General features: G+C 42.3%; 1 protein-coding gene across 3 annotated transcripts in view; it reads left to right on the top strand.

The window, feature by feature from the left end:
- The window catches only part of PIK3C3 (phosphatidylinositol 3-kinase catalytic subunit type 3), a 74,063-nt gene extending 66,253 nt beyond the window's left edge, over window positions 1–7,810 (top strand). For 2 of the 3 annotated variants that reach the window (XM_063319647.1, XM_063319649.1), the window contains exons 25-26: window positions 989–1,114; window positions 7,026–7,810. In XM_063319647.1, coding sequence (XP_063175717.1) covers window positions 989–1,114; window positions 7,026–7,040 — 141 coding nt within the window. In that variant the 3' untranslated portion in view covers window positions 7,041–7,810. The remainder of the gene's footprint in view (window positions 1–988; window positions 1,115–7,025) is intronic. The other variant, XM_063319648.1, reaches the window with a different exon arrangement.
- The last annotated feature ends 5,785 nt before the right edge of the window (window positions 7,811–13,595 follow it).

Below are 13,595 nucleotides of genomic sequence, written 5' to 3' on the forward strand. Positions count from 1 at the left end.
AGCTCTTACCAGTTCTGTGTACAGAGGTTTTTGAGTATTACCAAAGGAGTGTCTGTGGTAACAATGCTTGTGAGATGTTGCCATCTGGAGCAGTCCTGAACAATTGCCATGGAATTAGTTGGAATTCGCAGAAAGGCATCCACTGCACCTTTGTAAATATTCATGGATCGAGGCTTTGCCAAGGCTGAAGTAGGAAAGTATAGATGTTGTTGCTGTGTTCTTAATTACGGTGCTTTCATACACAAATTGCAAGTACTAAGCAAAATGTGCTATTGGTACAATTAAAATACATTGCTGATAGAAGAAAAAAAACAATGTAAGGGGTAGCAGTGTCTCCAGCCAACTGTTCATGGATGGTGGATATAATCAAAGTTCATTAAATTCTCACCTGCCATATAAAGGTCAGTTTTGACAGGGTTAGTTTGGTCACTCCTTCCTCTGATTCTGCATTCTTTACTTAATTGCCGTGCAGTTTCTGAAAGACAACGTTACCTGAAAATAAGGAAGTGTTACATACTTTCAAAAATGGTTAGGATCATCCAGACTCTTCCAATTTTGCCTTTAAAATGCAAAGTTGTGTGTTTGTTTGTTTGTTTGTTTTTTTCCTCAAGTGGCATTTCATTCTTGCTCAGTGATTATTTTCTCTTTTTCTCACAGTATTTCAATTCTGTCTAAACTCTTTATGTCCAGGTATTTCTCTTGACTTTCTGGCTTCGAGCTTTGAAATTACTAGTTGGGGGGGGGGAGAGATGTAGGGGGCTGTTTCTAGCTTATTTAAATACTCATTTTTACAAAACAGTTGAAAATAGGCATTTTCTGTGACGTTGTAAATCTCCAATAATCTGCTGTAACTTAAAAGAAAAAGAGAGATTCTCTACTAAACTTCCATAACTGAAATCATTATGTCTCCTACTGGATACTTCAGAGGGAATAGTGGATGTTGTAACTGTTGAATTGAATTAATTTGTCATCTCTGTCCCCATTCCAGGTGCAGGACAAGTTTCGTTTGGACCTGTCTGATGAAGAAGCTGTACATTATATGCAGAGTCTAATTGATGAAAGTGTCCACGCCCTCTTTGCAGCTGTGGTGGAGCAGATACACAAGTTTGCACAGGTGAGATATTTTCTCAGTTGATGGTGTCAGTGAAAGCCGAGTAAGGTGAGAGGTTGCAAGTGGTACATTCAAGACTTAACTTCATTGTTTATGATGGTTTAGTTCATTTTCCAAGTACTTAAAGGTGCGTTCTTGCTGCTGGGACTGGAGAGCAAGCTCTTAGTGGTCCTAAAAGATTCTTTGAAGCACCTTAGCAAACATGCTAAGTGGGATGTAACCGGTTGTATTGCCAAAGATAAGAACTGCAAATTCGAAAGCTGGAGTTCTGAGGGAAGGATCCAGAACATCCTTAACTTTCATTCCCAAAGTAAATGAGCAAAGGTGAACTTCCTCCATTTCTTACCTTTCCTGGACTTCCTTAACTCTGCGTTACAGCTGGTGACTTTGATCATTAACAGGCACAGCGGCTTGCACAGAAGGGGCCATGAGCTCTGCTCATAACAATATTTACATCCTCTGCAATGATGACACGGTACCACAGAACACGCTCCCCTGCAGCTACGTGAGCAGCTGTCCCCTGTGTCAGGGGCCTCAACACAGATGGAGATCCTGAGAGACAATGCAGTTTTTCAGATTTGGGGCTGTAGGGGATGGCTACTGTCTCTTGCTGGGGCAGTAGGAACTGGGCTCCATGCTTGCAGGAGGTGTGCAGTGATGGAATGTCTACATCGCCAAGTAAAGGAGCTGTGGGAGGAGGTCAGCAAACTGCACAGTATTAGGGCTGACAAGAAAGGGATTGACCAGATCTTCTGCAAGACCGTGGAGACAGAAGAGCCTGAACCTCCAGCAACACTGAAACAGGAGCAAGAATGTGTTGTCCTCATCAAGTTAGGAAATAGAGCTCGCAGGGTGGTGATGGCTAGAACCTTGTGATTTCTGATTTTAGGAGGAATGGCTTCTGCTCTACCTGCAGGTCTGCACCTGCAGAATAGATGGGAAGTAGTCAGCATGGATTTACAAAAGGGAAATCATACCTGACCAGCCTGGTAGCTGCTTAAGATAAAATGGTTAGCTCAGTGGGCTGTGGGAGAGCTGTAGGTGTTCTTTATCTTGACTTTTGCAAGGCGTTGGCATTGTCTTCCATCATATCCTAATAAACAAACTGGAGCAATATAGGTTGAAGAGTTGAACGCTGACATGGACTGGGAACTGGCTGATGTGCTGGGATTAGAAGGTTGTAATTAGTGGCACAAACTCCATCTGCAGGCCAGTCATTAGCGGTGTGCTCCAAGGGTTAATACTGAGGCCAAAATTGTTTAACATCTTCATTAATGACCTGGATTATGGGGTGAAGTGCACCCACAGCAAGTTTGCAGACAATGCGAAACTAGGAGTAGCTGATACACCAGAAGTGTCTGCTACCATTCACAGAGACCTTGATAGGCTGGAGAAATGACCACATAGGAACCTCACGAAGTTCACCAAAAGGAAGTACCAAGTACTGCATCTGGTGCAGACTAACCCCTTGCACAAGCACGGGCAAGGGGGGCAGGTGATGAGGTGGGAAGCAGCTTTTCAGAGAAAGCCATGAAGGTTCTCGTGGACAAGTTGCACATGATGCGGACCACTAGTAGTGGTCAACAGCTCAGTGTCTGGATTGAGATCAGTGACAAGTGGTGGCCCTCAGGGGCCTGTACTGGGGACCAGTATTGTTCAGTATCTTCATCAATGACATAAACAGTGGGATTGAGTGCACCCTTGGTGAGTTTGCGGATGACCCCAAGCTCAGTGGTGCGGTTGACACACCTGAGGGATGGGATGCCATCCAGAGGGACATGGACAGGCTTGAATAGTGGGCCTGTGTGAACTTCATGAGGTTCATCAAGGCCAAGTGCAGCATCCTGCACCTGGGTCAGGGCAATCGCCCCTATCAATAGAGACTGGGGGATGAAGGGGTTGAGAGCAGCTTTGCTGAGAACTCGGGGGTATTGGTGGGTAACAAACTGTGCGCTTGCAGCCCAGAAAGACAACCGCATCCTGGGCCACTTCAAAAGAAGCATGGCCAGCATGTCGAGGGAGGTGATTCTGCCCTTCTACTCCTGCTCTGGTGTTTAACCACACTTATGTGTGCTGTCTTACTACAAGCCACAGCAGGACAATAAAATGTTTAATTCTCATGGTGAATAAAACTGTATTCACAAAAGCATTTCTTCTTTGCATTTACCATTTTTTTTCCTTGAAGCCATCTGTCATTTTTAGTTTGTGTTTATCAGGAATTTACGACATTACACTGTTTGCTTAAGTATTAGAATCATGACAAGAAACGGAATTGAGAGGAAAAATTAATCTCATCTGAAAAACTAGTCATTATCCCAGGGTTTTTTTTTTATTGATTCATTCTTCATAAGACTCATCAAATTCTGATAGAAACTGAGAACTATTTTTATGGCTATCCATTTTGCTCAAGGTCTTTCAACTAATCTGTTGTTTCCTGCAAACTTAATTTTTATATTGAAGAATTGCACTGTAGTGTAGGGTGAGCATCAAAAATGTCATTCCCATCTGCATATCTGTTTAATAAAGGTGTTCTTTTATGTGATGTGAAAAGGAGTGTAATTATATGAAAATGTTGCAAAATTTGTTGTCATTCGTTATGGATTACTTTGATCGTAGGATGGAGGACAGTAATTTCATAAGACAGAGTGAAAAATGCCTAGGATCTGCCTTGAGGTTCAAAAAAAAAAAATAAAAAAAGCCATTACAAAGATTCAAGATTAAAATTTTAAGTGCATCTAATATGTGTGTAGACCTTTCTTTTTTAAAGACACGTCTTTTTACTTCATTGGTTTTAGGTGACTGCCAGACTCTCCCAGATAATTGTTATTGCATTTGTGAAGCTGTATTAGTAAGTCAGAGTTTACAGGTTTGATTTAGGTGACCTTTTCTTTTTCCATTCAGACGTGTTCTTGCTTGACCTTTCTTCGGCGCTTACAACTGCTTTTAAAATCACAGGACAGATTTGTTCAGAATATTTAAAAGTACCCAAGAATTTGAACCCCAGGCTTCTAGCTCCCAGGAATGGTGTTCTAAGCAAAGGCTGATGTATATATACAGCAGCAGGCGATGACTGCATCTTCCATTTATATTTTGGGATTTAAAAAACAAGACCACAGTCTGTTTGTATTGTACTTTTGAGTACCAAATAAGCAGATGTGACAGCCACTAATGCAGGCCTGATCCAGTTGTCTCATTTGGGGTGTTTTTGCCCCTCCAGCTGGCTGATGCTGGGTCCCAGCACGGAGACTTTTAGGCTGTTTTTCCTGAGGCCTCGAACACTCCTCATATGCTGCTGCAGAGTTTGCTACCTTTTGTGTTTTTAGCTTTCCTTTCTGCTTCAGATGTCTAAAATGAAGACAATAATGGTTTGCTTTAAGTGCTTAAGGCATCTTTTGGCTCCGTGTGATGTTGGATTCTGCTGCTAGGTTTGCTGTTCAGATTATTGCCTCTGTTCATGTTCTTTGAGTAATTACACTGGCAGACTTCCCCCTGCAAGAATATTGGATGCTTGTAAGTGTGAGGAAGATACAAAAAGAATAGTCACAAATGAATCAGCAGTTGACAAGTCTTAAGAATCTAAGGTCTATTTATATTTTTTTTAAAACTTACAAAAGATCCATCAAAATTAAATATAATTAATATCTATTCTCTTTATATTAGAAGTGAGGTATGACACTTTTTAGTGATATTTAGGACTTCATTAGTCAAAATCATTATCTTTTCTTTTTGTCTGATGCAGTCTTAAGAATTTTCTGCTAGAGGCTTCACAGAGTCTGTAAATCTTTGAACAACTGAGCAATTAATGCGTCATTGAATTTTCTGTAAAGGGGTCATCTTGCACAATGGCCAGTTGAAGCTTTCAATTTGTTCATGTATAATGCTGCATTGAATTGCCAGTGGCCTTGCTCTTAATAGTAATATAAGTTGCCTAAAAAAAAAAAGGCCAAAAAAAACGTACAAAAAAAACCCCAAAACAAAACACAAAAGAACCCACTATTATGACACATGCTTAAACAGCATGTTTTTGTGGTTTATGGATAGATACTTATTTTCTTACTGCCTCCAAAATAGGCCTACAAGGAAACTATTCTGTCTACTGCAGCAGTTAAAAGCCTTTAATAAAGTTTGTTATTATAGTAACTGTTGTGTATCAGCATTCTGTATGTCACTCTGTAGTAAGTCAAGCTCTTGGATAAAGCCATCTAGGTATTTTGGCATCAGCTTGGTATTATTCTTTTGTTACAATATTTTTAATTGAGTTCAGTTCAAGCTCTGTTTCTAATGCATCTTTAATCTGTTACCAGTTTTTTTACAGACCTTTTTATGTAGTACTTATTTCCATCACAGAATCATTTAGGTTGGAAAGACCCTTGGGATCATCAAATCCAACCATCAACCCCACTCCCCAACGTTCTCCCTTACACCATATCCCTTAACACCACATCTAAACGAGTCTTAAACACATCCAGGGATGGTGACTCCACCACCTCCTTGAGCGGCCTGTTCAGTGTGTGACCACTCTTTCTGTGAAGGATTTTTTCCTAATGTCCAGCCTAAACCTACCCTGCTGCAGATTGATGCCATTCCCCCTTGTTCTATCACTAATTACCTGTGAGAAGAGACCAGCACCAGCCTCTCTACAGTGTCCTTTCAAGTAGTTGTAGAGAGCGATGAGGTCTCCCCTCAGCCTCCTCTTCCTCAAACTAAACAGTCCCAGCTCCTTCAATCGCTCCTCGTAAGATTTATTCTCCAGGCCCTTCACCAGCTTCGTTGCCCTCCTCTGCACTCGCCCCAGCACCTCGATATCTCTCTCATATTGAGGTGCCCAGAACTGGACACAATACTCAAGGTGTGGCCTCACCAGCGCTGAGTACAGGGGGACAATCACCTCCCTCCTTCTGCTGGTCACACTAGTTCTAATACAAGCCAGGATGGCATTGGCCCTCTTGGCCACCTGGGCACACTGCTGGCTCATGTTCAGCCGCTTGTCAATGTGAACCCTCAGGTCCTTTTCTGCCAGGCAGCTCTCCAGCCACACTGCCCCAAGCCTGTAGCGATGCATGGGGTTGTTGTGGCCCAAGTGCAGGACCCAGCGCTTGGTCTTGTTGAAGCTCATTCCATTAGTGTTGGCCCATCGATCCAATCTATCCAATGGTTATCCTTAATGGATATCAAAAAACTGTTGTCTCAAAAGTAAGTAAATTTAACATTTAGAATAAGTTAATGGTGTTGTACAGTGGTGCTCAAGAGGAGAAAACATGCATACTAATTTTAGTTGGTACTAATGAAGACTGGATAGCCATTTCTCCCTGGAGAGTCATTTTCATTTCAGCAGCATTATTTATTTCTGCAGAGGAAGGAAACAATCTCCAGTTGAAGTGACTGATTTTCACATTTTATTTCCCTTGTAAATTTACAAGTCAAGTCAGTTGCATTCTGAGCTCCTGTTAAGCAGTGATTAAAAAAAGTGAAAGCTTAGGAGAATGAGGAGTGTCTCGCCTAAAACGTAGCTATACAGTTTGGTGTTACTCTCTGTTTAGGAACAAACTCAAATTAAGCCGTAAATGTTAAGTGGCTTTAGGATACCCAGTGCTGCTGCATCCCAAAATGCAGCTTTGGTTCCTTTCCCTCAGGACAGGGCTTCTGTTTTCCTCCTCTTCAGTGCCAAAATAAAATAAGGGACATCTACCATCAAGATTGCGTAAACTGGATGAAACCATTTGTCAAAAGGCAGATAGATTTGGTTTCCAAGCTGTCTGTTTTCCTGAAGAATTGTGAAAATTGCCTGCCTTTAGGCATTTCACCATGCTTTTAAACATAGAGTTCAATTTACGCATAACTTCTGTTCTTTGAGAGTAAATGAGGTTGAATAAATGCTGAGCTATGTGGATTTTTTTGTTTTCTTTTCTTTTAGTATTGGAGAAAATAAGCCGCCTGTCTACCTGTGGTGGAAACAAGCAAATGCTCAAGAGAGAGACTTTCTCAAGCCCTTGTGGACTTCACCAAACAATTTTGGGATGCAAAAGCTGCAGGCAAAATAGCACAGCGAACTGAGAACTTCAGAGGTGGAGAAGCTTTTTGAGTCTCGGTTCTCTGAAGGTTTGAAAGCAACCTTTTTCTTTTCTTTTCTTTTTAAAGAAAAATGGTTGTTTATACCATCCTTCAGGCTCAGGTACTGTGGCATTTCTTTCCAGTGAAAATATTTGAGTCTCAAAGGTTGAAGTAAGCAACTTCTTCCTAAGCCAAAGATAACTGGAAGAGGCTGGACTTGATGGTAAATTCTTGTACCTGTTAATATATTTTCTTATTTATAACCAGAAATCATTGCTGTACTGAACATGGTTCTCCTCCATGGAGAAAAACCACAATACTATGGCAATCTCCTCTCTTCCCTTCCAAGCGGCTTTATTCCTTGAGTAAGTTTTAAATGTAATCCGTATTATCCTGTTTTCCCCACCTTTGGCAATGTTATTCTTTGTAAAGGACAATCATTTCTTCCCTGCTTACAAAAGTGTTTTTAAGTGCTGATAAGTTAGGCAGCTGTAGGCAGCCAATTAAATGATCACTAAAATGCTCAGCAACTGTCATGCACAGTGAGCGGTTCAGTATTTCACACTTTAACTCTGAATGTTTTCTGTACTGTGATTATATATTCTTAACTCTAATAAACTCTTTGTTGTTGCAGTCTTGAGGTGTTCTCTCTCTTTAATCTTACCTGCTGAGACATGGCATACTGGAGGATTATGTTCATAACTCTTGGCTTTTCGCAAGGATTTTCACTCCTCAGTTCGCTTGGTGCAGGAATAAGGCCACTCATAAAATGACTGTTGTGCCACATGTTGAGTTCAGAAAGAATCTGTTTTGAATGATCAACAATGTAATTAGCTCTTCATAAATGTGTGGATCTCTTCAGAGGGTGCACTTGTACTCCTGTATTTTTTTTTTAAATAATAATCTAAGTCAGGAAGAAAACCCTCCCAATTATAAAGATAAGAAGGACTGAGTTGAATCTGAATCTGACCGATATTCGTGAGTCAATATTGCTTTGTGTTTCTTTTGCCAGCAAACACCAGAAGAATTTTGAAGGAAAATCCACCAGGGCTATGATGGGCACTGAGCTGTTCCAGCATATTACCGAAGTGTGCTAGTTAAGCACAACATTGGTTCAGCCCCTTTCTTTCCCTATATGTGCAACTTGAAGGAACTGTGTTGCCCTAGTTACCTAGTGCTTGTGTTAGCTGGCAAAACATAATGCCACAGAGGAGCCACAGTAGTATCTCTTATTTGTAGTTGACTCTTTGGAGAAGTAGTAATTACCATTTTCTTGTGGGTTTTTTTTGGTTTTGCTTCATCTGGCAGAAATACATATTTCTCTTCTGCTGCCATTTCCCATTAATTCATTATACATACAGTACTTCATGGTATTTTCCAAGGATATTTTTGAGAGCATGGATTTCTCAGACATTCAGAGAAAATTCTACGCCCCAAAAATTGTCTTTTTAAATTTATTTTGAAGGGGCATCCTATATAGTCACATAACTTGTTGATATGTATGATGTAGCCACACTTCATTTGACTGTGTTCTTGACTCCTGATCTCCAGCGCTTCCCACTGTATATATTCTAGGATTTTTGCACCCGTTTTTTTGAAGAAAAATTCCTCTTCCCATTGCCCGAGACTAATTATGAAGAATATGGGCATGAGCTGCTCTGCACCAGTTGACCAGACAAGCCAAGAATGACTCCTTCTTAAAACCTGAAAGCCATCATCATCCCGATCCTAGAGCACATTCCACTTTGCAAAGAGGTTTATAAAGTGTTAAATGTAACTCTTATAAATACATTGCAAACGAATGCGTGGTTGTTCACTTTGTCTTGTGGTTTAAAATGAATATAATAACCTGTTCTTAGGCTGGATTATGCAACAGCCTATTAAAAGTGTTCACTAAGTCAGTTATAAATGTTAGCCTGTGAACCCAAGTGGAATCTGAGCGTGATACATAAGGCTTAGGAAGACCCTGACTTCACTGTAAATCACTGAGCACTTCCTAAATGGAGAACCTCAGGCACAGAAATGTAAAAGCTTGCCTGAGTCTGTGAAACGTAATCCAGCCTGTGTGTTCAGCTGTGTTTCTGCTTGTTGAGTGATCTTGCATATTTTTCCAGTGTATTTTCGGAAGAGTTTTGTAGTATGCGTACCAGCTGAATGCTGACAGACTGTCTGGGTATGTCGCAGGTACAACTAGTGAATTTTCTTGGTCTGGCTGACATACTCTGTTCCCAGCTCTTATGAACCCTTACCGCATGAAGAGCAAGACAGCTCTGGGACTGCTACAACATGCTAGATGTAAGTAAATTGGTGACTTTAAGCCTTGTGTTCCGAATACCAAGTATTGTCGAAAATTATTCTTGGAAGTCTGCACATCAATAGATTTTTACTATTTTTTTTTTAATCCTCATAGACTAAGTAGGTGTCTCTTGGCGCTTTGCGGCATCATCTATTTAAAGTAAAACAAAAAAAACCAAAACTTGGGGTAATAAGGTATTTTGTTTTTTTTAAACAAAGGTTTTTCTTTTTTGGTATGTTAGCCTAAAGCTTTGACTTACTGGAGTTAGGTATGTTTAATAGGTTATCTATCACGGCTCGGTATCTCCATGTAATCCGGTACTGTGAGTATATTCTGCGTCTGTCTCTAATAACTTCTGAATCCCTTGAATAACTACCGCAAATTTGGTCTTGAGGAGTATAAGTCTTAAAGGTGAAATCCTTAAATGTTTCACAGAGTAGATCCCAGTCAGAGGAAGGTCCCCAGGGAGCGTCACGCAGCAGTTTCACCCTGCACGTGTATATGTATGCATGCGCGTGTGGGGCTGCGTACACGCGCAGAGCTCTGCGTGCAGCGAGGCTGTGAGCTCCCACACCTGCGGCAAAGCACAGTGCAGTAGTTGGTGGGAAACCAGGCTGTACCAGCTGTGTCGCAGGGTAACTTGTCAAAAGTCATCCCATTGAGCCTCTCCGGGAAGCGTTGCAGAGAAAAAGAAACAGAACAGTCAAAAAATAACTTAGCCATGGGCTTGTTTTACCTAGCAGTTGTATTTTGTGTAAGTAGAGATAAAAAGTACTATAAAGCCAGCTTGTGGGTGCTTTATTTGCCTTTCATCATCCATCTTGGTTTCATCCTGATTTTATTTTCTTCTGGAATCTCTGGTGGTCTTTCTGTTGGAATTGAGGGTGAGGGAAGGAAAAGAAATTGTTCATCTTTTTTTTTCCTCCCCTAGCTGTACGCTGCCATTGATTGTTTTCAGCTGCCAGAGCTTGAGGAGCAGAAAGTGCCACAGTTGCTTTTGTTTGGTTGGTTGGTTGGTTGGTTGGGTTTTTTTTGGCGGGATGAAGCAGTAGTTGCCTCAGTAGTTTTTGTTTTGTTTTGTTTTGTTTTTGGGGGGGTGCAGTAGGGGGGTGGAAAAGAGAAGGATGGGCTCTTTGCTTTAATATAAAAGGCATATATCCACTTGTCAAGAAGTGTCCCTGTTCATACAGGCAGTTACCTGTCTTTGTTCTGCTTGCGTGCAATCTAAAATAAAAAGCACTTTTGCAAGGCTTTGCAGGAATAATGGCTTTGGAAAAGGGGAGGAGGAACAGGGGATGGGAATCTTAACACCTCCTGGCAGAGCCGGGCAGCAGCAGAGGCTGGTGGTACGGCTAAATGGCCTTCCTGTTGTGGGCAGCAGGGGTTTCACTCACAAGACCCTCTGTCATCAGTGGATGGTAAAATACCATGGTCGTTATGAAGTATCTGAAGCGCGTACGTTTCAGGAGTCTTAGGGGAGTCATTGGAAACAGATTGCAGGTGGATTGCGCTAAGATAGATTTTTGTAACCTCTTCAGCTAATGTGATGATTCTTTGTAATAGCGAAGCTACTTGAAGCGCAATATCAGTGTCCTCGTGTCCTTCCAAGCGTCCGTGATTTAGAAGGGACTCTGCTGGGGTGGGGGGGGCGACAAAGTTTACTTTGGAGGGGAAAACACCTAACCCCAGTTGCTTTTAAAGTATTGGGCCGTGACGGGTTCACCTGCACGGGTTCAAACCTCAAATGGCAGGAATGTTGCTTGGAGAGGAATTCACAGCTCATCTACGCGCAGGCGTTAATCGGTTAAGCTGTGTGTGGGATGATCCTTTCCAAAGTGGATTAAGCTATACCACAGGGAGGTACTTAAAGTCTGAATAAAGCCTCTCCACAATTGGATGTTTTGCAAAATTTAACAGAGCCGCTTTGAATTCCTTCCCTTGACAGAATCGTGTTTGTCCTAATTTTTTCCTCATCCCCTCTCATCAATGGTGAGGGATCGGAAGATGGTGATTTTCCAGGCCTGCTCTGAGGAGGGCGTTCAGTTCCTACACGGCAGCGCACGGAAAGGAAAGCGATGGGAAAGCAGAGCTGAGCCGGTGTGGGGACTCCGGGAGCTCCGGGATCAGTTCTTCCATGGGCAAGGCGTTGGGTTTGCTCCAGCCTGTAGTCCTCACAGCGACAATCGGATAATGGCACTTTCCCCATCTCGCTAGGTGCTTAGACGTTAATTGGAATGTGTAATGAGTAAATCATACAGATACACATTGCACAGTGACAAACAAACTGCTTTGTCTGTCCTTCATCTCTGAAGCAGGAAGACTTTTTCCACAGTCCTGTCTTCGGCCTGTCTTCTTTCAGTGGGAATCAGGTTGCGAAGTTAATTGTAACCAAAGCCTGCTCGCTCCCGTGTCTGTTCAAAATAACGTTTCTCGCTGATTAGAGACTGAAGAACCCATATTGCGAAACAAAAATGGCTTCTTTTTTTTTTTTTTTAATAGGTTCCTTTTCTGGCACAGTCATATAAAAACAACTTTCTAGCTGAGAAGATGGCAAGTAATTGGGGAAAATCTCTGCTTTTAACAAACCTTTTACTAACTGCCTCCCTTTGAACTTTAGGTGGAATAACAAGCTCCATGCCTGCATGCAGGTACGGAGAGATGCCTATTCATCCTGCCTGGCTGGTGGCGTGTCACCCTGTGACAGGGGCACTGTGTCCCCAGGACAGGGACAGAGCTTTTTTTGCTCTTCCAGGAAAATACTGGATTGGTGTTTTGCCCGTATCTGTTGATGTCAGCTGTACTCACTCAGGCCAGTCAGCCGTCTGTCACCGTTCCAACGTCGTATCGTTGTCAACGGGCTCATCAGGGAGAGATTTCTGACGAAAGCACCGCAGGTCTAGAAGCGGAGTCTATTCCCCGAGGTAGGCAGCATCCTAAATTCAATCAGCCTAAACTTGGGCTTTTCACCGCCCCCCCGCCCCCGGCCTTTGACTGTCCCTGCTGAGAGCCGTTGTTGTATGGATAACCGTTTCGCTTGTGACGCTCCGGTTTGATGATGCAGTGGCTGACTCGGAGACTAAGTTTTCTGACCTGGCAGAGGTGAAGGGGCGGTGGTTGGATGCTGTAATGATGATGTGATTCATCCACCAGCCTCGAGGGTGAGGAGGACAGCAGCGTACACGGCAGGAAGCCCTTTCTTTAAAGGAGTGATTCAGCTGAGGTCTCTGACCAGCTTCTGCCGAGGCAGCGTTACGCTGGAAGTTAATTCAGTTTCCTGTCTGAGGGAAAGCACAGCAGCAGACCTTGGAATAAGGAATGAGGCCTTTTTAAAAATGAAATACATAGTAGAGAGCTGGCTGCCGCAAGAGCTGTACTTGATGAAATCCTGAATGGGGAAAAAATGGTGGTTATATAGTTTGGAGGCGGTTTGTGCGGTTAGTCCACACAGTTCACTAAAATCTGTAGGTGGTGTCTTTTCAAGGATATCAGGCCATATTGCATTCATCTTTTCCAAGTCGCAAACAACATGCCAATAACAAGGTGCTGAGTGGCATCGTACTCTGCAAACGAGGAGATGACAGGTCTTAGCTCCCGTTCTGCTGCTTATTTGACAAACGCTGCTTTTGAAATGAGAGCTGGGAGACTGTGTTACCGTCCTGGCTGTGGCTTTCCTTGTCCATTGGCCTTGAAGATTTTTTGCTTTTTGAACAACCATTTCCCTCCCAGCTCTGTAAACTCAGTGGTGCGGGACCCGTGTTTAACTTGTCTCACACAAGAAGTACTGGAGCTTGGGGCTTTAATTTCAGATGTGCCATTAAAATCTGCCAAAACGCAATGTGTTTTGATTGCATTTTGCATTCAGCCTTGGTTTGTTGGCTTGTACTTGTTCCATACGTTAGAGTTGAAAGATGCCTGAAGAAATGTACTTGCTGGAACTCCTGTTCCTGTGAAAAACTGTCCTGCTGGTTCTCTCCATCCTTCTGTTTTAGAAAGCTGCAGTAAAAATAGGGAGAAAATGTTTCTTTGCTTTCATTAACTAATCCTGAAGATCTGTACATAGAAAAAGAAGGCTTATCCGAAATACAGCAAAATAAGATGATCAGTTTTTCAGCTTAAGCAAGAAATAGCCGCAAGACA

Source organism: Chroicocephalus ridibundus, chromosome Z (genome assembly GCF_963924245.1).
Source record: "Chroicocephalus ridibundus chromosome Z, bChrRid1.1, whole genome shotgun sequence".
Lineage (NCBI taxonomy): Eukaryota > Metazoa > Chordata > Aves > Charadriiformes > Laridae > Chroicocephalus > Chroicocephalus ridibundus.